Here is a 27,662-nt window from a genome sequence, read left to right on the forward strand (position 1 = left end):
GCTGAGCTTCCCTGGAACGAGAAAAGCCTGTACCCCTTTCTGTCAATTCTTGTGAGGGACCTAATCTGGAATGGGGTCCACACTAACTAACTGTGCTCTCCACAGTGGGCAGTGTCACTGTGTGTGGGCCCCAACCAGAGCCCAGCCCCCCATTTCAGCAGGCTTGTTTGTTTCCAGCCAACATCTGGGCCTTCCCACCACCATCTGGACCTCTCCTGATCAAAGCCCGCTCTCTCGCTGCCAGTGTTCTTATCACCATCAGCCAGGCATCCTGGCCGGAAGTAGGACAGCTTGCCCAGGAGGGGTCGGGACCATAGACTGCTCCCCTGGGGTTGTGTGCATTCCCTACAAGAAAGCAGGCTCTGGCATGGTCTGAGAAAGGAGGTCCTTAGATCATGCTGCACGGTGTGAATGTGTGTGCACATCTGCTTTTGTTTTGTTGTGTTATTTTCAGACCACAGCCAGCAATGCTCAGGGGCCACTACTGGTGGTACTCAGGGGAACACTCAGTGCCAAGGATCAAACCCAGGCCTCCTGCACATGAGGTGTGTGTTACGGTCTGTTGAGCCACCTATCCAGCTCCACCCTCAACTATGTTTCTTTGGATGTGTGTCTGAGCCCACATGTGCTTCTTCCTGCTGTACGTCGTGTCTGCATGCACCTCTGGGTGGGCCGGCCTGTGTTTATATGGCAAAAGGTAGGAGCACTTACTGTGGAGGTTTCCAGTCCTCCTGGAGAAAAAAAAATGTGGTGGAGTCAGTCCTGCATGCTGCCTGGTAGGTTGGATTAAATCAGAGGGGCCGGAACGGTGGCACGGAGTGGTAAGGCGTCTGCCTTGCTGGCGCTAGCCTAGGACGGCCCGAGGTTCGATCCCCAGCATCCCATATGGTCCCCCAAGCCAGGAGCGATTTCTGAGCACATAGCCAGGAGTAACCCCTGAGCGTCACCGGGTGTGGCCCAAAAGACTAAAAATAAATATCAGAGGTAGAAACTCCAACCAATAACCATCACTGACTTATGGTGAGCACCTCCCCAAAGGGTGGATCTGTGTGTGCTTGCCTGCAGGTGTGACGCTGTGTGTGTATTGGCACAAGATGGGCCTCTCCGTGTGTCTGGGGAGATAGTTTGTGGATGTTTATCTCTGTGTGTTGGCACGTCGTGCCCCTTGTGAGTAGGTGTGTGTGCGTGTGCTTGCGAGCCAGGCGCCTGCTAAATATTTGCTTTGCTGGGCCCTGGGGAGCCCAGTTGGCAGAGCTGCCAGCGCTGCGTGCGGTGTTTCTGACAGCTCAAGCGCGGTTTCCAGAAGTGTGAACTTTCTCAGGGTAAACAGTTAATGATACCTTGAAGCCTGCGCTAACCTCCTCGCGGGCTGGCCTCCTTGCGCGCCTACCCACAGGCCTACCCAGGCATGCTGGCGCAGGCATCCTTAGGAGGCTTCTGGCTGTGTCCACCTCCGCTCCCCCAGAGAACCAAGAGTGAGTGTGGGACAGCCGTATGCAGCCCATCCAGCCACCCCACCGCTGGCAAACTGGCAATGGAGAGAAAGAACCTCTAACAACTGCCTCCTGCTCTCAGCACCTTGGCGAGCTCCTTGAGCCTGGGGAGGGAGGGTGGAACAGCGTTGAGGCCCAGCCCTCCAGCCTCTCTACCTGGGGAAGCAAGCCTGGTGCGGCTGGCATTCCTCGGTTCATTTATGCGAAGCGTTACTCATGTCTGAACTGGGTCACAGCCTTTGGGAGCTCCTGCAACCCTGGCACGAAATCTTATTTTGTTGATGAGAAAAGTGGCCCTGGGTTCTCCGCCCCACCAGCGCCCTCTCTGCCCTTCCCTCCAGGTGCTGCCTCTGAAATGTGCTTTCCCCACTCCGGCATGCCCACAACTGTGTCGGGTTCTTCATGTTCTGCTGTAGGAGCACATGGGCATGTAGGTGTCTGTGTGCAGCTTCATGAGGAGTAGGGGAATGCAACTGTGTACCCGAATGTGGCATCTGTGCATTTGTGTGAGCATGCATGTGCATGTATGTATGTGTTTGAAAACAGATTCAGAGATGTGAGTGCCCTTTTGTGCTTGTCAGAACAGGGATTTCCTAGAAATCATGTGTAAGCAGGGTCCTGGGAGACACCCCAGATGGGGCCCAGCAACCCTGTGTTATATACTATAAAGGGAGGTGTTGGGGTGAATTTGGCCATCTCTGCTGTGAGAAAAGCAAGAGTGGGAAGAGCATGGGAGGAGCAATCAGCCTCCTAATTTACAGAACAGACCAGACCCTGCAGGGAAGTTGGTTTGTGTCAAGTCTTCAGGGACAGAGCCCAGATGAGCCCCCATTGCTTGCATCGTGCTTCCAGTACAGTGTCCTTCCCTTACCTCAATAGGTCCTCTGTTTCCACCTCAGGCCCCTGCAGTGCCCCAGATTCAAGTCTGCTGTGGAGTCTCAGGAAGTCCCCCTCCCCCGGCAATCTCTTTTCCCGCCTTGCTGTGCCGTTCTGAGCAGGTCCCTTTAACAGATGGATCAGCCTCCTGCCCCCACCCCCTGCCGCTGCTGTTGAGAAGAGGAGCCTCTGCAGACAGCCCCTGTCTGTGTCTCATTACAAAGACGCAGCCATATTCCATTAATTCCTCATTTGCTGCAGGCAAAGCGCTGATACGGACATTTTTACCTGGGGTGGTTTTAATCAGTTAATTTAACCAGAAACATTAATAATGTATTTCTTTGCCACTCGACTGCCCATCTGTTGAACAACTTACCTGTTGGAGAGCAATGTCACCTCCCGTGACTCCAGCCCTCCATGGCCCAAGAAGAAGATGAGAGTCTGCTTGTTTAATGGTCTCATATGCCCGGCCATGGGCCCGGGTGCTGCCCGCTGCCTGCCGTGAGCTCCCAGAGTTGCTGCTAGCTGCCAGGCCTCTCTTGACCGCCAGATTCAGGCCAATGCAAGCACCCTGCCTTTGACCATGCTGTGTCGGCCAATTAGGAGGGTCAGGAGAGGTTGGGCCATTAATTTTTGTTGAGGAGGGGAGGTGGGTAAATAAGGAGATTCAGACAGGCAGATCTGAGCTCTGAGCATGACCACCACTACCCAGACACACAGCTGATCCTTTTCAGGCTTTCCAGGGCCCCTACCACACTGGCTCTGTGGATGGGACACAGGGCAGGGAACACTGTGCTGCAAAACAAAGGCTTCAGGCTCCTGCTGATGCTCAGAGCCTCCTGGTGGGCCCTAGTGATACCTGCCAGGCTGACTTCTGCTTGAGGGATTTAAGGATGGCAGGGAGGTACACGCTGGTCCTTAGTGTATAACTCATTCAAAGTTACCTCCAGTCTGGGAATGGAGAAGCCAGTGTCCCTTAGAATACCTGGGGGCTCCAGCAGCATTAACCACTTAGTTGCTAGACAGGAAAGGGGTACAGGGGGCAGGACCCACAGGGAAAAGAGTGAACTGTTGCTGTAGCTTGGCTGGGGTCTAGGGCTGCCAGCCACAGCCCAGGCCTTCTGACCTGACCTCCTTAGACCCATCTTTCCTAGGCTTTCCAGTTTTCCTCTCCCCCCCACCTCAGAAAACCCAAAGCTCAGAGCTTTGGTGGACACAGCCAGCTCTCACCTGCATCTCTGGTCATCTTTCTGAGTCCTGGAGGTTGCTGGATATGGTAGAGTCTTAGAGTTCTCTTCCAGCGACAGGAAGCACTGGTCCCAGGCTCTGCTCACTGCCTGGACTCTGCTATGGCTGTGCACCCCCTCCTGTATAGTCTGAGCAGCATAAGAACGAGAAGGTTTGGTCCAGCCAAGGGTCTGGTCTTTCCCCCCTAGGAGACCTCACCCCACAGGAAGGGCCCCAGGACCTTGGGGAGCAGAGGAGCTTATCTGCAGTTCAAGCAGGCAGGGTTAGCCAGTACTCCCAAGACAGTGCTGAGCCAGCCCCCTGCGGGGGAAATCTCCTGCTTTCCTTGGGCTTCATAGATTCCATAAATTCCAACGACTGTAAAATACATAATTTTATGTACTTCCCTAAGAAAGAAGTGCCACCAATTAAACTATGACACAGTGCTGCTTTCTTATCATCTCTTGCAAGACTCATCTCCATTGCAGGGATGTTAAACTATGGAAGGAAGAAAGTGTGACTTGGAATCAATGAAATATGGTAATAAAAACAACATTCGCTGCCATTTATCAGGGTGCTCCAAGCAGCAGTCTCCCAGTGAGGGCTGGAGGAGGTGTTTTTCCAGCACTCACAGCACTCACATGGGGTCCAGATACAACCCAGAGAGGTTAATGGGTGCTGCAAGATCACACAGCCACTTGTTCTGGATGCAGCAAGATTGCATCCCTCCCACCCCTCTGTTATCTGTTGTCCAGGGCATTGCGGCTCAGAGAGCAGCTGGCCTGTCTGGGGTCATGCAGCTTGGTGGTTGTGGCTGAACAGAGGAGTAGGGCTGGCTCCCTGTGCCCATCCTGTTCTCAGTGGGCAGAAGTAAGGCCACATGGCAACTCTGCTCCGTGTGACCACAGCTTGGGGGTACAGAATATGTTCTTACCTCTCTGCAGTAGGCTTGTGCCCCCACATTCAGCACTCATCCTCTTTCTCCCCCTGCAGACCCCTAGAGGTTGCTCTCCACCCACATGGGCCTTGGCTGCTTTTCCCAGCTACCTGGAAGGCAGGCTCTGGCTCTCTGGCCTCCCTCAGAACCCTAACAGCCAGTGGGGGACGGAGGCGGGGGAAACAGCAGGCAGGCAGAGGCAAGGCTGAAACTGAGCTGCCGCCGAAAACTCACAAATTGGTCCCAGAGAGAAATGGAGCCTCCTTTTTGCCCATCAGTTCGCTTCCCTAGCCATTACCAGGCAAACAGCGTGAGAGCCTTGGTTGGCTGCTGCAAAAAGCAGGCGTGGCGGATGTGGGGAACAGTCTGGGGCAACCCCATGCCTTCTTATAGGGGCACTGAGATCCCAGGCTAGCTCTGAGTGGGGCTGGTGGGGATGTGTGAGAGGAAATCAGGATTCCCATAACATCTGGATGGGAGAAGCTGGGCTTGTCTGATGCGGTGAATAGGCCTGGATGCTTGAGAGATAGACTTCATGACCTCGGACACACAGACTAACCGATGGTGACATCTGTGGGTCAGATGTGGGCATAAGGTGCGGTAGGATCAGGGATGGCCATCCAGGTGCATCCTAGTTCCAAGACCTGCCAGATAGCAGCAGCAAGGACCCAGGGCTTTAACCTGTCTGTTCACCCTGTGGGCCATTCCCACCTCACAGCTCTAGACTGTCATGTGACTGAGTGGAAAGGGGTTTCTCTTCCAGTCTGTTTGGGTCCTTCCAGGGAAACCAAGCTGAGCAGGGCAAGATGGAATCACAACCAGCCAACACAAGCAGACTTCAGGGTTCCTGTGCTCTGAAAGTGGGGGTTCCCACCCCTTCCTGCTCATCCCAGCCCTGGTCTCCCACTTTACTTTAAGAACTGGGAGTCTTAGAGCCTGCAGGTTCAAGATCCTCCTGGTCTTGCTCACAGCCCAACTGGACCCTTTGCTGGCTGTTTTCTTCACACAAAAAAAGCTTCTCTCCTGAGGATGAGGATGTGGCCAGGCTGGCAGGTGGACCATGCATCTAACTTCCCACATATCTCTGCAGCTCTCTGCTGCCAGGTACATGGGCAGTCCTATCACCTGCTGGGACACAAATGCAGAGGCAAGGGCAGTATGTCAGTTGGGTACAGAGCTCAGCGGTGCTGGAGGAGTCAACTACAACACCTCACATCTGTGCTGACTCAGAGAGTGAGAAAAACTGACCCTAGGAGATAACTAGGTGGAATGGGAAGGCGATGTCCGGTATCAGAGTCAGCTCTCGCCAGCTTGCCAATGCCATTGCTCATTTCTGTATGATTCCTGCTGTTCCTTTGCCAGTTTAAGGCTTTAATATTTCAGTTTAATCAACTTCTACTCACTCTTCAAAACCCAGCTTAAATATCACCTTCTCTAAGATGCCTCTGGGATTCTTCCAGGCCATTTCTGTTCCCTAAGCTACTACATTTATCATAACAAACCACCAGGCTGCCCCCTTATGGATAATTATTTCTTTATATGACTCTTTCCTGCCTCAGTCTGTGAGCAGGGCAAGGAGGAAGGGTCTTGCACCCACTTTTCTGTTCTCTACCAGTGATTGTATGGCACTGGAGTCCAGCTCTCATTGTCTCAGCTGGCATGTTCTTTTCCCACCTATTAGGTGGGTACCCAAGTGCCAGAATGCTTTACACAGTCCCATAGTACATAATATATGTACAATGAGTTCTGTGGAGGTATGAAAGGAGGGAAGGAAGTGATGGAAAGAGTAAAGAGAGGAAGAAAGAGGGAGGGAGGAAAGGAGGGAAAGAAGGAAGGGAGGGGAGGATGGTGGTAAGAGGGAGGAAGTAAAGATACCCATTTCCACATGGTCATGGAGCTCTGTTGGATGTGGCCTCCCTGCCCCTCACCTCAATGATCATATGCACAGAGCTTTGAGCCTGGGAAGATACTGGGTTCTTTCAGAACTTAGTGTCCCATGTAAGGCAGAGATGTGGCAACTCAGGTGTGTCTGGAGACATCTGGTGTGACTTAACCATGCCACAGAGGAAGGCTTGCGGGAAATGAGACAGACAAGTCGAGGGAAGAATTTTGCAAGGTGTTAGAAATAAGAACAGAGTTGACATTTGCTCTCCTTACCCCCTCCCTGACCTGCCCCATCCAGAGGAGCCCTAGAAAGGTGATTCTTTCTGGGAGATCAGCTCCATGACCTCCATCAGGACTTCTTAAACCTTTTCTGCATGTGTCCTCCTCTCACCCTAGAAATGCAACATGACTGAGCCTGGCCAGAAAATGTGTTTCTTGAATACATGACGCAGATGCGTTTGAATTAAATTTTGGTCGGGGCATGTTCAGAAACCTTTTGCTGTTACCATATTTTTCCCACCCACCCACCTTTCCTCCAGGGGCATAACTCTCAAAACGGCATTATGACCCCAGTGTCAGAAGCAAGGCATTGCTTCCTCACCTGCTTAATGCTGGCAGCCTGTGGTTCCTGTTAAACCAGAGCAAGTGTGAGTGTGGTGCAGAGGCTGTGCACAGCAGGACAAATAATAGACTTATCTGAGCTTTTGTTTTTACCTCTGGAGGAAAATGAGAATTGAGTCTCACCCCAAGGCCAGTGGAGAGAATGTATAGGACAGTGGAATACAAAAGTCACAATGGTGGGGGGAGAGTGGGGTGCAGAAGGCTTCAGATAGGATCCCTGAGTATTAGGGATTGTCACCACTGTTGCTAGGACTCCTGAACAGCTTTGGGTCCTCCTGCTAACCCGCACCAGATGGTTATGCAGTAAATTCCATCTTTGCATTTGTTCAAGCGCAGGGTTTAGCGGATGGCGTGTTTAAGCTGTATTTTAAAATTCAAACTCCTATTCTCCACGGCTCTGACAGCCCCTGAAAATTCTGCACTTGAGCTTTGCTCTCAATGTGCACACGCACCTGCAGTCCTGCCTACCATAAGCCCTAGGGTTTTCTGTGTCTGGGACCAGGAGGCATGAGTGTCTCTCATTGAGCAAGAAGTGGTCAGCCTTCAAGTGAACAAACGCACCATTATCATGGGACGCTGCCCACAACTCTGCTCTCGTGAGGTCCCCTACTGCCACCCCTGTGTCCTGCTCTCTGCAGTGCTGTGGTGGAACTGTTTCAGGCTCACTCTACATGCATGTCTCACATGCATCTGCCACACATCAGCGAGTGTTGATGTTGTGCCTGTCAGTGCAGGCACTGGAGGGAGCAGTGATCAGCTCTTTAGTCAAGGCTTGTTTTCAGAGCAGATGATGGAGACTGGGATCATTTCAACCTGCAGTAAGAACTTCAGGGAAAGAAACAGGCGTAGAGAGTTTACAGGGCGAACTGTTGATCTGGTGTCTGCCCACTCCCACTCAGAGGGACCCTGGCTGCCTGCTGAATGGAGAAGGGCTAAGTGCAGGGTTTTTCTATCAGGGGTCACGTTGCTGGGGGACAAGGTCACTTGGGATTTCTCTGTAGGCATTAAGAGCTTATGGAGAGGCCAGCAGCTTCATTTGCTAATGATCATAATTAAGTTAGAATCTCTATTTCAACTCAATGCCTTGGGGAGAGAGACACAAAACATCCGACTGATAAATTGGCTCCCTACTACCATCTTCTCTGCTGTGCTTCCACTCCAGTTAGCAATGAGATGTACTCACACCTGCACAGGTATGCAGGAACCCACACCTGTACATGTACACACAGCTTATGTATACACCCATGTATATGTGCTTGCACGCATGCAGTCACATGTACACATTCATGATGCACACATATACACGCACACACACAGTGAGAGCCTCCAGGTTTAATCACTCCTCTAAGCTGCTTAGGACCACCAGAGACCACCCAAGAACCATCCCAGAACTATCCAGAAAAAAAAAAACAGAACCTGCCCTTAGGTGGGTCCCTATACTGACGGATGCCAGACTGTCCCACTGTGCTTGTTGTTCTCCTCCTTTCTACCTGTGTGTCTCTGGGGACCGGGTTTGGGGATGGGAATAAGGATGGGGAAGACTGAGACGAGGAGACTCTAGCTCTGGGCTTCAGATAGCTCAGACCTTAGAAGGAAAAGGAAACTTTTGCTCGCATCACTGTAACCCAACTAACTATTCCTGAAGCATGTTGCTAATGAGCTGCTCTGCCAGAAGAGGTTTCCATGGCCGTCAAGTGGGTTTGTGAGCTGACACTGACCCCCTCTTGCAGGCTGCACATGAGGGAAATAAATGCCTGGAGAAGTCCTTCAGCAAAGAAAACCGCTTGGCATGAATTAAGTTCTGTTTTTAGAACTTGCAGTCCACTTTATGGCCCATTTGTAGATGGTGGGTTCTGGTGTCTCTGAAAGAGCAGTAATGGTTCCTTCCAGGGAAGCAGAGTAGATGGTCGCAATCTGACAGCAGAGAGAGCCAGGCAGGAGGCAGGAATCCTGTTCCTCACTGAGCAGTCCAAGTCCCATTACTCCAGCTTCTCTAGAGACCACTAGACTACAGGAAGGGCTGCTCTTGAATAGGGAGCCCCTGCCCCATTGCCAAAAAGAGGCTGAGTATGTTTCTGATTACAGAAGGTCAGAACAAGTCCTGGAAGCAGAGCCCAGAGAGGTTCAGATCTGAGTTGGAATTAGTCCTGGGCAGCTTGGGCAACAATTGGGATTGATTTGTTTAGTGAGGAGGACTCCTTAAGGGAGGTAAGCTGAGGATGGACTTACAGAGTGGATTTTGGACAGAGCAGGACTGTGCTTCTTTTCCAACCCCAGAAAGTCTGTCCACCCAGCACTCAAACAAGATCAGGGTTGATGGGTGCGGAGCCAGTAGTGGAGAGGGGAAACACCACATGGTTGGTTCTTCCCGTCTAATGAAAACAATATGTGTTTTGCTCACCCCTCTCTGTCACTCCCCCACTGCCTTATTGTCAGAGAAGAAACAAAACAACATCAAGTGGAAGTTGATTCTATAATTAGTGCCGTTTCTTCACTGTTCATTCAGGATCTCCAGAGATCAATTAGCTTGCTTTTAAGCTAAAAGGCATCTGAATAAGTATTTAACCTGCATAGCAATTGATATTTAAAACAGATGAAGATGGGAGTAATAATGCAGAACAGACTGCTTTCTCCGTGAACTTTCAAGGGGTTGCTCCTCCAGCCCCTGGCCGCTCCAAATCCTGGCTGACCTGAGATCCAGTTAAGGGTGCATAACCTGGCACTGTGGGGATGCTGAGGACAGAATTGGCGGGTACTTTTCGGAGCAAGGGGCGGGCTGTGGGGTCCCACCTACAGCTAGGGCCACACATGTCCTGTCTCTAGCGCCCCCTAGCTGCATCTCCAAGCATAGCTCCCCTGCAAGTACTCAAAAGGCAGGGCTCAGGGAGTTCCTGCTGGTGGCTCATTGGTGCTTGCTTCCTCATCTGTTAACTACACGTCAGTTCTGGATGGAATGAACCAGAGGCACAAAACCACAGCATGCTGGGGTCTTCCACCTAACAGCTTTGTTCATGGAAGACAGTTTGACAGATATTTGTATTTTTTTCTACATTGTCACTTACTGTCAGAGTCCTGACTGGAATTAGTTTTGTAATTTTTCTTTAAATTTAATCTTTTTAATTTAAGTACCATGATTACAAACTACTCATGATTTCACTTCAATCATACAAAGTACAACACTCTTCACCAGGGCACATTTACTGCCACCAATGTCCCCAGTTTCCTCCCCACCCTCCCCTTGTCTGACTCTGGGGTGGATATTTTACTTCTCTCTCTCTCTCTCTCTCTCTCTCTCTCTCTCTCTCTCTCTCTCTCTCTCTCTCTCCTCTCTCTTCTCTCTCTCTCCCTCTCTCTCCTCTCTCTTCTCTCTCTCTCTCTCTCTCTCTCTCTCTCTCTCTCTCTCTCTCTCTCTCTCTCTCTCTCTCCTCTTTCTGTATCTTCTCTCTCCATTTTGGACACTGTGGTTAAGCATTATTGTTAATGAAGGGATACCATGCATATCACTTCATTCCCTTTCAGGGCCCAGTTCGTGTCCAGAGTGATCACTTTTCACAGTGGATCCTTCCCTACCCTAATTGCACTCTCTGCTCTTTGTGACAAGCTTCCTATCATTTAAAACATTTTATTTAAAGCATTGTGATTGATAAAGTAAGTCATAGTTACGTTTTAGACATACAAGTTTTAGCACCAATCCCACCAACAGTGTCAGTTTCTCTCCACCAGTGTTCCCAGAATGCATTAATGTATCTGGGGCTGAGTCCAGGAAGTGTGGGGACAGAGACAGAGACATAGGAAGCCCTGTCTAGGGTAAATGGGACCTCGGAATAGTGTGTGGGGGGGGGGAACAGGCTTCATCCACCTGTCCTACATCCTGGAAGAGACCACTGCTAAGTATCATACTCTGGCTTTGGGGGCCTGTCCCAGGTACTAGCCAAGGCGGCACTTTTGCCTTAAGGCTATCCAAGATACAGGATGCTGGTGTCAGGACCCTAATACAACAGTGTCTTTCACACAGATGTGGAAGAGAAGGAAGGCAGCTTTGGAAGGAGATAGCTGGTCGGCCAGGAAGGAAGAAAGGAAGGGATGGAGAAAGGGAGGAAGGTTTCTCTGCTGGGCAGAAAGAAAGGAGAGAAGGAGGGTGGGCACACACGCCCAGGAAGCTGCATATAGGGACGTGGCTCAGGCCTCGTGGATGGAGGGGCTCAGTCTGGACCTGCTCAGTGCCTGGGTTGGCCTCTGCGCTGGGCACAGAGTATGCAGGAGTATGCAGGAGGCTAGAGAGTCCTGCATGGCACTGGTTGTGGATCTGCATTCCTTGTGGCCTCTGGCAAGGGCACTCACAGTTCCCTGGGCCCCTCTGCAGCGGCCCCTTCCCAGCAGTCTGGGCTCTTGCTGCTCTGCAGGCTGACAGCCCATCGGTCATCAGGGTTTGGGGCGACTCTGCAGCCTCTGGCCATGCTCCCACATGGTTTATCCTACAATATTTGATTTGCGTGTCCCTGAATTGTACAGACAAAGCTCTACGTATCACCAGATCAATTAAAGCAACTGCCACCAGGTTTCAGGACTCAATCAGGTACCCCTCCCTTAGAGCTGCTCCTTCTCTGCGGCCCCCAGTATGGTGAAAAACTCTACTTCCCAGTCACCTCGTAATAATAAAGTCTTCTCCTTCCCCAGAGCTCACAACGTGCCCGAGATGATTCAAGCCACTTAAAGCCTCAAAATAACCCTCAGTAGCAAGTACTATTAATATCCCTGTTTTCAGATGGCGCACATGCGGCAGGGAAGGGACTTGCCCAAGGTCACACACAAGAAGGTGGTCGATGCATGTAGAATCCCAAGCTGACTCTGCGAGGCTCTCACTTTGACACCTCATATCATCTTCATATTGATTCAGACTAGAAGTACAATCTCACCCTGGACAAGTGCCCTCCCTGCCACACCTATCCTAGGCCTGTCTCCCCGATTGGCAACTATACTCCTTCCAAAGTCCTGTTCTGAGCACAACAAATGTGGCCTCTTCAGGTAGACAGCCATGCTTTCCTCTCATCTCCGCAGCTTTCTAGACTCTTCTTATCACAAGGAGAATGTTTACTCTTACAAAGATTTCCCTTCACTCCACAGCTTTTGTCTCCACTTTCAGGATATGAGTACCTGATGGGTGGGAGCATGTCTAATTTCTCTGGAGTGTCCAATATGGTGCCACGTTCACAAATGTACCCAGTAACCTGGGGAGTGAATGGATGAGCAGAAAAATGGAGGGATGAGTGAAAAGTTAAAAAAAAAAAAAGAGGCACCAACACATACTTCTTGTTTCCCTTTGTTTGTCAAGAACCCCAGAAAGCTCATTCCTGGACATTTCTCACTAGGTATGATCCACCTTTTATAAACCATATTCATTGTTATTGTTTTTTTTTTCAGCCACACCCAGTGGCACTCTCAGGGGTTACTCCTAGCTCTGCACTCAGGAATCACTCCTAGCGGTTGTTGGGGGACCACATGGGATGCTGGGGACCGAACCTAGATCAGCCACATCCAAGGCAAGCACCCTACCAGATGTACTATCACTCCGGCCCCCAGCAAGCCATATTTTCTGTCCAGCAGAGAAACCAACCAATAACATACTTGCCTCAACCCCCTACTCAGTCCATAGTACAAAGAGGCCCAGGGAACAGGCTTGAAGGCTGTTCACAGGCCAGCCAAGGTGCAACAGGGAGCAGACTTAAAGCTCCCAGCAAATATGCTGCTGAGAGCTGTGCTATAGGGTGGTGGAGGGAGGTGAAGGACCCCTGATCAGAGCACAGAGAGAGGCAGGCTCAGAAGAGGTTGTGAGCTGCCATCTCAATGACCAGGAGATCTTGATGAATCCTGGAAACTTCAGATAAAAACCAAAACAGATAGGAAACGTGAGCAGACTCGGGTGCTAGGAACTCAAATCACCAAGGACTCAGCACCTTCAGCTGCCCTAGGCCCTGCTTGAGTTTCAGAGGCTGCTGCACTGATCTGCCAGGACCAAACTGAAGTGCAGAGAAGCAGAAAAAAAAAAAAAAAAAAAAAAAGGAGCATCACAGCCAATGTCAGAGCAGCCCCAGACAGCATGAGGGCCTGGCTCAGCCTCCTGTTCCTGTCTGCCCAGTGTCAGCTCCATAGGGGGTTTCTAGGGTCATCTCCCTTGGAGAGAGGAGGGTACAACAGGACAATGTCAACCATGCACAGGCCTCCAGAGCACTCACTGGGAGGCCAGGAACTCCAGCACATATCCAGTCACGTATGGAAAAAATGATCGTAAAAAGATGGGCATTTACCCCCAGTTAGAGGGGGAAATAAGGGAGGCACCAGGACCAAACAGGTGCAAGACTACTAAGTAGTAGGCTAGATACAGAGGGGACCACATATTCTAGCAACCCTGGGGGTGAGGGAAGAGGATATGGGAGGTAGGACAAAAACGGAGGTGTAGGGAGCACAATTTGGTGATAGGAATCCCCCCTGATTTTATGTAAATATGTACCTAAAATATTATTGTCAACAATATGTAAGCCACTATGATCAAAATAAAAATTATATTAAAAAAAGAGATGGGCATTTACCATGTAAACATCCCCCTTGGACTCTGACAGGAGAATCCAGGTTTCCAAGCAGGGTGAGGGGTAGAGGGGGTGATAGTGCAGATTTAGATGTGTATAAGGACTGTGATGGGGATTTGGGGCATGCTGGTGGTGGAAGAGGTAGGGTAACTTTGTACCCTAGAGCAGACACATGAATACCCATGTAAACTAGGCTCCCTCAATAATGAGGGCAGTTTTAGAATATGCACAGTGATAATAATCAGGGTTTTTTAGAATGTTTCCAGACAGACCACAGACCATGATAGATGGAGCGAGGTTCTAGTGGGTTCAGCTCTTCAATGTCTCCTGCCACCATCCCCCCTTCTGACTCACATTCCATTCCAGAGGTTGGATTCAAGCGGTGACTTTCATGCTGTGCTTGGGGGCACCCCAGAGCCTTTTCAGGAACTGTGGAATCAAGTCGGAGAGAGAGAAGAAGGGAGGGAGGGAGGAAAAAAGAGACAGAGACAGAGAATGCCTGCTCCAGAAGGGGAGGGCAAGAGGGAGAGAGAGGAAAGGAGGGAAAAGGGCATAAGGGAGGGTGAGAGGGAAATTGGGGGCATTGGTGTCGGGAGATGTGCACTGGTGAAGGTTGTTGTGCATTTTATGACTGTAACTCAATTATGAATAACTTTATCTGTGAAAAATATTACTATGAATAACCTTATAAACATGGTATTTAAATAATTTCTTTTTAAAAAGAGCCTAGGACAGGTTTTGACACACACACTAGTAAACACACTAGGGATAGGGGTGGGAGCTCTGACTGATTTCTGTGGTGTAAATATTCTCACTGTGGTCCTTTGCAAGCTGCCAACACTTGAATAATCCGTTTCCAGAATTTCTGGAAATTTAAGTATGAGCTCTAACAAGCTGACTTTGGTTTCCAAAGCCTAGAACCTAGCCCAACACGTGTAGGTTTTTTGTTGCTGTTGTACTTTTATATATTAGGGGATACACCCACTGTAAATGCTTGCTTTTTTTTTTTTTTTTACTCCCAACTCAAAGCTCAGGGTCACTCCTTTTACTGCTCAGGGAACCAAACAAATTCTCTAGCTTGCTTAGTTTACAGTCAGCCCATTGAGCAATCCCGCTGGTCCAAACACATAGTAGTTGTTTTTTTCCTTCAGAGGTGAGTGGAGTTTGGGCCACACTCAGCAGTGCTCAGGTGCTTTGTGCTCAAGGGTCACTCCTGGCCATGTTCTAAAGACTATATAGTGCCAGAGATTCAAACCAGGATCAGTTGCAATCAAGGCAAGCACCTTAACCCCTGGACTTATCTCTCTGCCCCCACCCCACGTAGTATTAACTGCATCTGTAACCTCCCTGCACCTCAACTTCCTCTTATGTAAAATGAGTCCATCATAGTTCCCATATAATGAAGTCATAGAGCTTCCAGTGAACATTCAGCTGGTCCCTCATCCAGAATCACCTGCTGCTATTGGTGGTGGTGGTGATTTCACCCACTGAGTCTGCACTCAAGATTTTATTTGGAGAAGACATTGCAACTGTACAGACACTATCAACCCTGCTCACATTATCTGAGGACCATTAGACACACACAGGCACATGCAAACACACACACGCACACAGATACCCTTCCATTTCCTCAGCAGCCTTGGTGTCTGTGCTCCATTTTATTAAAGTAGAAAGCAGTGACAATTATTTTCATAATGAACTGGCTCTTCAAATTAATGCCAATTACACTATGCAATCATGATTAAGATTATGCATTAATCAACGGTGCCAACCTACTTATTAGCCTCTTTAAATAACGATCATGAGGAATGTATGGGAAGGGAGAGAATGGAGAAGAGCCAATTGAATGGGGGAGCTGTCTCCAAGGGGTGGGTGCTCTCTCTAGAAGCCAGGATCCAAAGCAGTCTTCCTTCCAAGGGGTGGAGCCTGACTGAAAAGCGCTGCTTCTGGAGCTTCCTAGCAACTGGAAAAAGCGGAGGCAAGAGTTCTCGAGGGGTCGATAGAGGTCCTTGAGTGCTTGATCAGTGAGGAATACTCAATGCTCCCTTCTCAGTCTCCAAAAGCAATAATGTATACCCTCTGCAAAATGATAGCATCTCTGTTGTGGCAGCATCCCTAGAGGCAGAGCCTAAGGCAGGGGTTTGGATCATGGGGAAGCATTTTCTTCAGGAAAGTGCTCAAGGGATAGGTTGGGGGAGCAGAATGTCTTCTGGAGGGATCTTAGCTTTGTCCTGATGCAAAGTGATAGGTAGGTGTTCAAAAAACCTCTGGAGCAGACAGCCAGCACAGAGCTGTCGTGCCTCTTTTCAAGCCTGATTTATTTCATCACTGGTTGCAGAGTTGAGCACCGCGACCTGGGTAGTTCTTTCCCTTCTGCTAAGAACAGTTCTTAAGCCTATCAAGTGGAATGAGACTCAAACCTGGGTCAAGCTGCATGCAGGGTCCCTTCTGAACCTCTGAGCTGAAGCCTGATTTCTGCAGCCTGATATCCTAAGCCATCCCACCTTCAGGAACTCCCTGGCAGATTCAAGAAGTACCTGTCTCTTGCAAAGCTGTATTATGGGGCTTCTCCTGGAATTGTCTGAAAATAAGCCAAACTCCCAGATTCTCCTCCCATCTCTTAACTCCACCTCCTTCTGTGTCCTCTTTTATTTTGTGTCTCTCACTGTTGAGAAAGGTTAGAATGAGATCTTGTCCTCACCTGGCACCGTGCTGGAATAACCCGCCTTTTTCTCTGCTGCTGGAGCTCACTGGTCAGGTCAGTTTTCTGTGGCTCTTAAGTACAGGATGGGACTCTTTTGAGTGGGGGGATACTGAGTGCAACTAACAAAGAGATCCCTCTGCATCATCTTCTGGGCCCTTTATTTTGAAACTGAGTTGAAAATTCCTTTTGTCTTTCTGAAATGCACTCTCCCTCCTCCTTGAATCAGTGGCCTTTAGGTCTTCTCCAGGCTTCATACATTCTTTCTTTTCCTCTTCACAATAGTCAGCTCTTGGAAACAGAAGCCCCATTTAGCAGATAGAGAAATTGGATGGGTGTGGTCTCTCTGGAAGAGAAAAGAATGTGAAAGAAGGTATACAGTGTCTGCCACAGAGGCAGGCTGGAGGTGGGAGAGCAACTTGGGACATTGGTGTGTGGAGGTAGTCACTGGCGAAGAGATTAGGGGCTAACATATTGTATTCCTGAAATTCAATCATGAATAAGTCTGTAACTTTAGAATTATCTTTTATGCAAACGCCCTATTGCTGTGTTATTGCTCTGGCCCTCATGTGTATTTTTATTATTTATTTATTTTTCTTATTAATACTAGGCAGCCATCAGAAAAATGAAGTCATAAAATTTTCCTATACATGGATGGACATGGAAACTATTATGCTGAGTGAAATGAATCAGAGGGAGAGAAATAGATATAGAATACGTTCACTTATTTGTGGGATTTAAGAAAAATAAGACAGTATGGTAATAATGCCCAGAAACAATAGAGATGAGGTTTGAAAGGACCAGCTTACCACAAAGAGTGGTGAGTGCAGTTAAAGAAATAACTACACCAACAGCTATCATAATAACGGTAGTGAGTAAGAGAAATAGAATGCCTGTCTCGAAGACAGGCAAGAAGTGAAGGAGGAGGGAGATGGGGGGCATTGGTGGCAGGAAGGTTGCACTGGTGAAGGGGGTGTACTTTTTATGACTGAAACCAAACTACAAACATGTTTGTAATCATGGTGTTTAAATAAATGTAACTTTATAATTCATAGTGACTCAATTAAATCTATATTAGTACCAAAGCTAAAGTAATAAAAATAGAATATATTGAAGATAATTTGGAAAATTTAAGGAAATACAGATAGCAAAATCAAGCATAAATGACTATTCAGACATAAACTCCTTTGTTAGCAGTGTTTCTTGGTAACATATTGATATGAATCCTTTCAGCTTTTTTCCCTAAAAGCTCAAATATAGCTTTTGTTGGCAATCTAGGTGTCAAACAGTAATATTCATTTGTTGCTGGTGGGGGGTGCAAAAGATGAGCATCTTCTATGAGTTTTTTAGAGCCTTTTTGAAAGCTTTTCTCTCTTATAACCCTACCTCTCCTTCAATGCAGAGGACTTGAGGGAAAACAGCAGTAACCACAAGCAATCCATTATCTTTTTATTCTCTAGAAAGAACCTGTGTTAACATTGTGGTGTATGCCCTTCCGGTGTGTCCTTTTTGATTTTAATTGAAATTACATTAAATTTATAAATTAATTGAGGAGAGCTGACATCTTTACAATACCGAGTCTTCCTTTCCAGGACAAAGTTATGACTCTCCATTATTTCAAGTCGGCTTTTATGTCCCCCAGTAAAGTTTTGTCGCTTTTTCAATGTTGGAATTACACATTTACTGTAAAATATTTCACCTTTTTGTTGTTGCTTTTGTAAATAGAGTCTCTTCTTTTGCCTCTTTAATTCCTCCCTGTTTATTGCCAATGTGTGTTATATTAGTTTTTCTGAATTTATATGCTTCCCCTCCCAGCAGTCTTTGATATCATCTGGCTTTTGTCTGATTTTTGAATTTCAGAAAACAAGAGCATCTGGGGGAAAAGGAAATGAGGATCATTGGTGGTAGAGAGGTTGCACTGGTGAAGGGGGGTGTGTGTTCATTTTTTATAACTGAAACCCTACTACAAACATGTTTGTAATCATGGTGCTTAAGTAAAGATATTATAAATTAAAAAACCCAAGAGCATCTGAAAAGAATATTGTGTCTCCTCTGAATCCTATTTCATGACTTATTATTTTTCTCTTACTTAGACTGTAACTTTCAAGAATATTCTATTATGAAGAATATCTGTCTTCCAGACTCAAGAAAGACTCAGGAATGGTGTAAGAACTCTGCATCCTAAGGCCAGAATGATAGCACAGTGGGTAGGGTGTTTGCCTTGCACAAGGCTGATCTGGGTTCTATCCCCAGAACCCCATATAGTCCCCTGAGACTGTCAGGAATAATTCCTGAACACAGAGCCAGGAGTAACTCCTGAACACCTGTAGGTGTGCCCCTCCATAAGAATTCTCTATCCTAAAAAAAAAAAAAAAGCTCTCTATCCTGCTGCCAGTAATCAGCACCTCCTAATCCTAACTGCCCTCCCACACCCCCTTTACATCCACCCCTCCCATATAATTTTAGAGCAAATCCTGGACCCATTTCTCATCCTATAGCTTGTCTGCTAGTGACTACAAGTTGCTCTGCCATCTGGGTGGATCTTAATATTTTGAGTGATCTCCTTCTTTTGGACATTAAATTGTTTCTATTTTTCTCAAGCTTGTGTCAAGAAAATCCTTATACATAAATGTGTTTCTGTTTTGTTTTCCTGAATTTCTATTCCTCAGAATGGAATTGCTGGGTCATATGGTATTTTGATCATTTATTTTCCTTTATACACACACACAGTCACATGATGGCTTTCTGATTAGAAGTAGAACACATGTCACTGCAGAAGTTTTTGAAAACACAGTAAAACAGCAAGAAGGAAATGGAAGTTACCCATAACTCTACTGTCAAGAAAACCTCCTCACCATTTGGGGATGCTTTCCAGTCTGTTTGTAGGCCTGTGCTTCTCATGTATATGCACAGACCCATGTGTGCATGTATATGTACACAACACACACTTAGTTCACCTTTTAGGAACAGCAGCAGTTGCTGCTTTTTATGCTTCCAAAATGATTAAAACAACCTGAACACCCCACTGTTGATGAGTGGGTAAAAAATGTGCTGCATTCAGACAAAACAATATCCTTTAACAACCACAAGAAGCTGATCCTGGTTCTGGCAGGGCCAGCACAGCAGGCCAAGTAAGAAGATATGCCACAGAATGGGGTTCCGTTTCTACTAAACATCCAGGAGATAAGGGCTCAGTGACAACAGGGATGTATATGTGGGTGCCTGGGAAGGGCTATGAATGCTGATTGGCTCCATATGGGGAAAGGATGCTTATTAGGATGATTGAAGCCATTCTAAAACATCCAAGTGATGTTCACGCAAAGCTGGATTTTTAAATCCCAAAATACTGAAAACAGGTGAATTTTGTGAAGTTTCTTAAATAAAAATAATATAACTCAGTGGTATTCATTTTTATGAAAGAACTAAGCTTTGGAAAATTAAAAAAGCATAAAGAATAGAAAAGGAAATTGGTCCCATAGGACTTAAGTTGCTTTGAAATATCTCCTTTGATTCTAATTCACTAATCGGACTTCCTCTTTATCTTCTCTTCCTCCTCTTCTGGGGTCACATTTTAGTTCCTGCTTCTTAACCTTCATTTTTAACTTAAAAATTGGCCGGGAGTATTTCCCAAACATTGAATCTTTAGCCGTGAAATTAGAGAAATGCATATCATATTGCCATTTATTTGCAATTTCTCGGTGTTGAACTTCTCTCCCTTTCCTTTGAGGTGTTCTAGGTGACTATTTTTGTTATTGGAGTCAATTCCTAGAAGCTGAAATACTGAGTCAGTGATGTGAGCATTTGGACAGGGGAGCCTTCCAGACAGTTCTCAGGATACCTAAGAATTACAGTCCATGATACATGCTGGACAATATGGAATGTGTGTGAGGGCCTGAAGATGTGAGAATGTGTTTAGGCCCTATAGTGTGGGACCAATGTGGCCACTCAGGGGTGCCACTCAGACCATAAAATGTCATAATAGAACCTTGGTGAGTTCATGCACATGGTGAGTCCATATCCCTTGTACTTCTCCCTAACCCTAGGATGTGAGTGTTTTAAAAGACATTGAAATACTTTTATTGATGGGAGAGACTGGTAGCACAAGTTGCAATGTTTAGGCATTACTCCTACTTTTATGCTAAGGGATCACTCCTGGAGGTGCTTCAGAGACCAGATGGGATGCCAGATTGAACTGAACCTGGGTAGGCTGCATTCTAGACAAACACTCTACTTACTGTATCGTCTCTTCAGCCCCTTTGTTTTACTTCTAATGTGCTCCAGAAAGGCAAAGTGAAGTGCCCACTTTTACTAAACATCTGTTTCCAAATACTCCCAACCAATATGCTTTTTTAGTATTCTATATGTTTGCTAATGGGATCTGTGGGAGAAGGAAGATGATGTATTGGCCTAAATTAAGTTTCTTTGAATTATAGGAGATGTACACTTTTTTAATATATCAATGGTTCCTTTGTATGAATATTCTTTTTGCTTTTGTAAAATATACATTTGTGCAATTTTTATAGGTTTATTTTGGTATTCTTTGTTGATTTTTGAGTGCTTTTCATAAAACAAGAAAATCAACTTGTTACATTGCACTATGCATTATGAATGTTTTCCTAAATTTACCGGGCATTTCATTTGCTTCTGACAATTTTGATGGAGAAAACTTTCATGCTTTTCTGTGGAGTTACCAATGATTCCCCTATGATTATTAAAATGACTATTAAAATGTCCAGGAGGTGGCCTCCTTTTGACCCTGTATAATATAATCTACATTTTATTTGGGGGTACTTCAATAGTTTTCTCTTTCTCCTACTCTTACCTTGAATAAAATCATTAATCCATTTTCAACTTATTTTGATGTATGGCTTGAGATTGGAATCTCACTTAGACTTCTCCAGAATAATTGAATAATTATCTCAGTGCAATTAATGAATAATTCACTTTTTACCTGCTGATTGGAAAGAGCTACTTTTATCAAATCTTAAATACTTATCTCTACTTGACTCTCTGTGGGCTCCTATTTCATCCCATGGATGCATCTGTGTTTTCATTTTTTTTCTTTTGGTTTTTGGGTCACACCCGGCAGTGCTCAGGGTTTACTCCTGGCTCTGCACTCAGAAATCACTCCTGGCAGGCTCAGGGGACCAGATGGTATGCTGGGAATCAAATCTTGGTTGGCCACTTGCAAGGCAAATGCCCTACCTGCTGTGCTATTGCTCCAGCCCAGCATCTGTGTTTTCAAATGCAATGATTTTTATTATTTGGGTTTTATACTTATGTTTGAGACATGTCAGCACAAATCCCTTCTCTTTTTAGACTGTTTTCTCCTGTTTCATTATTGCATTGTAGAGTCGTTTTGTCAAGTGAAAGAAAAATTCTTTTATGGTTCTGATTGGAACTGCATTAAACAGAAAGATTAATTTGGAGAAAACTGACACTTTCATCTTTGATTCTAACTCCCTAGGAATGTGCTTCTTCACTTGTCTGCTTTTATAACTCCCCTAGGTGCTCTTGTCACTTAGGGGGATGAGGGAGTGGTAGATGTCACAGCGTTGGTACTCAGACTTTTACTGGTTAGGCACTTGGGCTATTTCTTAGTCATGCTCTGGGGACCATGCAGTGATGGGGCAGTGCCACGAATCAAACCTGGGTATCTGTGTACATATACTCCAGCATGATGAATTGTCATTCTGGTCTATTCTTTTCCATTTTGACCCTAGAGCTGATAGCTATTTGGTTTAATATTCATCTTTGAATGTTTTATTAATATTAGAGAAAAAATGTGTTCCATTAAGTTTTCTTTCGTGTTGGTGCTAATATATATAAGCTTATATTTGGGATAACTGGTCATTTCACTTACCTCCTGATTAGTGTTTCTAGTAGTTTTATTTTCGTTTTTCACTTTTTGTGTTACCAGAGATAGAACCATGTCCTTACATATTCAAGTCAAGTAATCTATTGCTGAACTATATCTCGAACCCGTCTTACTAGTTTTAATGTTTAAGGATTTATTTTAAGAGTTTTTGAAAATCATTCTTATCATTTAAAAATCAGATTTTTTTCTGTTCCAAGAAGTATGCCTCTACATTATTTTTTTCTCCTTTCATTGATAGCTGGTGTGATGTGAATTCTTACTGTACTCTTTCCCCCCATTTAATGAGAATCCTTCTAGTGTTTCAACATTAATGTGATATTAAAGACCAATTTGTGCTAAAGATGCTTCAAGGAAGTGTCTTTTCTGGGGCTGGTTTATTACATATTCTTAACAGCAGTAGATATTGGATTTTATCAAATGCTTTCTTACATTTTGTGAGTTGATCATGTGATTTTTTCCTCTCTGAGTGAAATGAGATTCATAGACTTCTTTATATTGAACCACCCTTACATGCCTGAAATATAGCTCAGCTTGGTCATACTATATTATCCTTGTAATATTCTGATGAGTTCTACATGTTAGCACTCTATCACGAATTTTTATAGCAATATTAGTAAGCTGGTCATTTTATTTTGACTCTGTCAGTCAGCACTGTCAGAAATTTGCTAGCTGAGTAAAATGAAAGAAGAGGACTCTATATTTCTTATGGTCTGAATAATTTGTATGGGAATTGTCTAGGATATTGTTGAATAGTTGGGAGAAGAGACAATCTCTGTAAATTCCCTGGGTGCAACATCTCTGCACATAGTCAGCTCCTTCCACCCACACACTACTGTCTCATCTCCCACAGGAGGCATCTTTGAGTATGCGGATGGACCCAATGCCCAGGTCATGAATGCCGAGGAACATGCCTTTCGGTTTTCTGCCAACATCATCAACAGGAACAGGACCCTGCTGCCCAACACAACCCTGACCTACGACATCCAAAGGATTCACTTCCACGACAGCTTTGAGGCCACCAAGAAGGGTAAGTGTACATGTGACCTAGGCCTCTCCTTGGTCCTGGAATGGACAGACCATGTTTGCTTTCCAAGTTCTGAAAATGTGCTCACCTCTGGGTGGTCTGATTTTCTACTGGGTTACCTGCCTCAGTTTCAGTTTAGCCATATTATCTTCCAAGGCAGTGAGTTTCCATCAAGAATTCCTAGCCCACTAACAGAGATTGTGAAGATTGGTCACACAAGGACTCAGGAGATGGTGGGAGTGGGGGTGTGATATGGGGACATTGTTTTTATTTGTTTTTTTTGTTTGTTTGTTTGTTTTGGGGCCACACCCAGCGTTGCTCAGGGGTTACTCCTGGCTGTCTGCTCAGAAATAGCTCCTGGCAGGCACGGGGGACCATTTGGGACACTGGGATTCGAACCAACCACCTTTGGTCCTGGATCAGCTGCTTGCAAGGCAAACGCTGCTGTGCTCTCTCTCCAGGCCCTGGGGACATTACTGAGATGGGCCCAAAAGGGTAACTGGAAGGAGTTCAACCCAAATCTCTAGTACCTCTGAACTAAGTAGCTGGTGTTTTTAAACTTTCATCCCCTTAAATTGGCATTCTATGCAAATTATCAATATTTCCAAAACACACCAAAGAGATTTGGATTTGTTTAATAGACAACATTCACTAGCCAACAAAATATTTTCTAAAAAGAAATAAGCTACTTCAAGTGGCTGCAATTTAACCCCAGAGGTTAAACTGATTGTTGGTTGAAGGCTGACATTAATCTCAGCATTCAAAGTATCTGTCTATTTGTTTTGTCTACATAATAACAAAGAAAAGAATCATTCATTATAAATAAGGTGTCATAAGTACAGTTAGTTTTCCGGCCACACCTAAATTTTGAAAGTAATTTGGGAGGATTTAGGTCAATCCTGCCAGTTTTTGGAGAAAACTTGCAGTTCTGTGCTTCTAGTGGTACTCAGGAAACCATGTAGGATCAGAGTGAACCTGGACTTCTCACATGCACTCAGCCCTTTGAGGTTACTCTACATCCCCCAAAGTAATGTTTTTGAAAAGTTGGCGGCCTGCACCTTTCTTCATGAGTGACATATTTACAGTCCCCCCAATGAATGCACAGAAGGAACGGAAGTCTATTCCAGGAGCCATGTACTCACAGTGATGTGTCAGTCCCTGAATGAATGAGCCATTTGCAAGGGGCATATGGCACACTCTGGTGACAAGTGTGCTATTTTGCTACTGTTTTAAGATAGATAGTTCATATATATGAATACATACATATAATTTTTATTGAGCGTAAAACTCTCGGAGATGCCTGGAGTTGCAAGGAACTCTATTAAAAATTCTAGGCCTAAGGATTCTCATTCTCCAGAAAGACTGCTAGGTCATCTTTACCTCTTGCTTTTCTTCTTTAAGGTCCTTGTCACAATCTATAGTTCAATAATTGTGTGAATTGAATGTCTTTCTCCTGCTACTGAGCACTGGTGAAAGAAAAGTCAGCTTTATCGCTTGACTGACCCTTGTACTTAAGAGAATAGTGTGTAGAAAGTGCTCAGTAGGACAATAGTTGGATGAGAATGGGGCAGGAAGGGGTTGGACGTGGCTGTCCACAGAGGTGGTTAGTGGTAGTTCTCAGCTATTTCCAGTAGTGAATCAAGTATTCTCAGGTACAAACCTGCCATGGTGCTGCATGCTGTTGCTGGTTTTTAAGCCCCATCTCAGCCCAGAAAGGTAGGACAGTCTGTGCTGGGAGTCAGATTGCCTATATTTGCACGCTGCCAGCTCTGCTGACGAAGCAACTGAAACCTCAGTCTTCTCATCCCAAAAAATGGGCTCTGTGATCGGTATGTGTGAGGAACCCTCTTGAATTTTGCCCCTGTCACACTATCTGGCTTTCCACACTAGCTTGTTAGGTAAAAGGGTCTCTCAACCTTTAGACACTTCCCCATAGTGAGAACCTGTGTCCCCAGCCCTGCTTCTCTTTGTCTTGTGTATTGAAGATTAGCTGGTGATGACATATACAAGGTCACTGCTGACATAATTTTTGGCTTGAGGGCCATACCTAGCAATATTCAGGGCTTGCACTTGGGTCTATGCTCTGAGAGCACACCTGGCAGTGCTCAGGGTACATTTATTCTCCCCAAGCCCCCAAAGTTCAGTCATCTGTTTCCATCTTCTAAGGTTTCTGGACTTTGCTTTCACAACCCTAACTGTGTGTGTGTGAGTGACACAGAAAGAGAGAGAGAGAGACAGAGACAGAGAGAGACAGAGACAGAGCATTACCATCTCTTCCATGACATTCTCAACCCCTTGCCTTTTGACCACCATGCTGTAGAAACCTGATCTGACTACTGACACCAGTCATGAGCTTTGTCTGGGTTTAACTTCACATAGTGAGACCACCAATGAATGGCTGCTTCTTCAAGTATTGCTTCATGTCCTATAATAATCCATGGAATACATTTAGTTTATAGACTTTAATAGGAATCTGTAGACTAAAATATAAAATATAAAATCCATGTTTGGGGTGAGGCTGCCCCAGGCACTGTATTCCTAACCCCTCAGGTGGACAGGTCTGATGATGCAGGGTAACAGACAGAGAGATAATTCACAAGCGGTCAGTTAAGATAGTCACTGGAGTCAGCTCACTTTCATTCTTCACAGCTTTTCTCTGCCATGAGTCTCACTGCCATGTACTCATTTTTCTGAGCTCTCCCTGGCCTCTGCCCCTAAGCCATCTTTCTTCTCTTGAGAAGCTATGTCTCTTGCCCCCAGGCAGACTCTTTTCTTTATTGTCCAGAACCCCACCTACCAGGTCGGGGGAAGGTCCTTGTAATCCAAATGGGTGTTTACATACCAAAAGAAGGGATTAGGGAATAAAGGAAGTTAGGGGAAATGGTTCACCTTATGGGGGTCTATTGTCCTTCAGTGTTGTGAGTACCCCATGAGATGAACAGACCCCAATACTGTTTTGGAGAGAGCACTCCCAAGCAGTGCTCAGGAGATTCAGGAGCTCAGGAGCTCAGAAGGACTCTTCCTGCTGATTCTCCATCAACCAGGCTGGTGGTTCAGTGCAAGGGCTTAAGAACTGAGGTGCTGCTTAGATCCTGCAGCACTGAGGATTCACCTTAGTCATGCTTGGAGGACCTGGTGTTCTCAGTTGTTGAGAACAGAATGAGTGAATGGATCACATGCCAGGCAAGCATCATAAACCCTGTGCTATCTCCCCAGCCTCAAACCACATGTAAAAACATTTAAGGGGGGATTGATCACACCAGGCTGTGCTCAGAACCATTACTCCTGGCTCTGCACTCAGGCTGCCTGTTACACATGTCAGGCTCATATGGAAAGCTGGGGATTGAACCTGAGTTGACCACATGCAAGGCATTTAATGCCCTACCCACTATGCTGTTGCTCCAGCCCCTTAAGTTTTTTTTAAAATCCAATGTACTGTTGAACATTTGCGGTGTTTCCATTTGGGACCACATAGTAGTGTTGCTGGGAACATTTTCACCAATACCTTTTATTGCACAAAAATGCAGATATTGGGCTGGCAAGGTGGTGCTAGAGGTAAGGTGTTTGCCTTGCAAGCGCTAGCCAAGGAAAGACCGCAGTTTGATCCCCCGGTGTCCCATGTGGTCCCCTTAAACCAGGGGCAATTTCTGAGCGCTTGGCCAGGAGTGACCCCTGAGCATCAAATGGGTGTGGCCTGAAAAAAAAAAGTGCAGATATTTTCTGGGTTTGCACGTAGGGTGGGTGTGAATCTCCCATGGCTGCACAAGCCCATTCACACTTCCAATTCCCACCAATAACAGCTGCACTCACTTGCACTCTTCCCCACTCTTAGTAAACTTCATGTGATTTGAATCTTGGCCATTTGGCTGGTTTAGGTAGTGGGCATGTCCATGTGGCTGTATTTTGCATTTCCCAGAGATGTGGAGCGTCTTTTCATATGCTAATGGATCATTTGAATCTTCTCTTTCCTGGAGTGCCTTTTTGAGCCTTTCAGCCACTTTTACAAATTGAGTTGCTTGTTATTTTCATATTGATTTGCAGTAGTCTTTTTGGTCTCCTGGGTAAGAGTCCTTTGCTGGAGAGGTGTGAGGGGTGTGCCTTGTGCTGGATGAGCTTGTCTTTTCTCTCTCTGTAGCATCTTTTGAGGAGCAAAGTTCTTGATTTAAAGAAGTCCAATTTATCAATATTTTCCATTATGGCTAATGCCTTTTGTGCTCCCTCTCTTTTTGTCTCTCTTAAGGTCATGAAGATACTCCCCAATGCTCTCTCCTAGAAGCTCTGTTGTTTTATCTTCCACAGTTAGCTCTCTGATGGATCACCAGTAGATTTTCTGCGTATGGGGGGAGATAGGGGTTGAAGATGATTTTTCCTACTTAATGCTGGTGGGAGAGAAAACTGGTTCAGCTTCTCAGGAGAACCGTTCTAAAACAACTACTG

At 46.1% G+C, this 27,662-nt stretch overlaps 1 protein-coding gene across 1 annotated transcript in view; it reads left to right on the forward strand.

Moving 5' to 3' along the window:
• GRIK3 (glutamate ionotropic receptor kainate type subunit 3) overlaps nucleotides 1–27,662 on the forward strand; it is a 189,436-nt gene that overhangs the window by 86,204 nt on the left and 75,570 nt on the right. The window contains exon 2 of the mRNA XM_049774672.1: nucleotides 23,052–23,228. Coding sequence (XP_049630629.1) covers nucleotides 23,052–23,228 — 177 coding nt within the window. The remainder of the gene's footprint in view (nucleotides 1–23,051; nucleotides 23,229–27,662) is intronic.

This window comes from Suncus etruscus, chromosome 6 (genome assembly GCF_024139225.1).
Source record: "Suncus etruscus isolate mSunEtr1 chromosome 6, mSunEtr1.pri.cur, whole genome shotgun sequence".
NCBI classification, from domain to species: Eukaryota; Metazoa; Chordata; class Mammalia; order Eulipotyphla; family Soricidae; genus Suncus; species Suncus etruscus.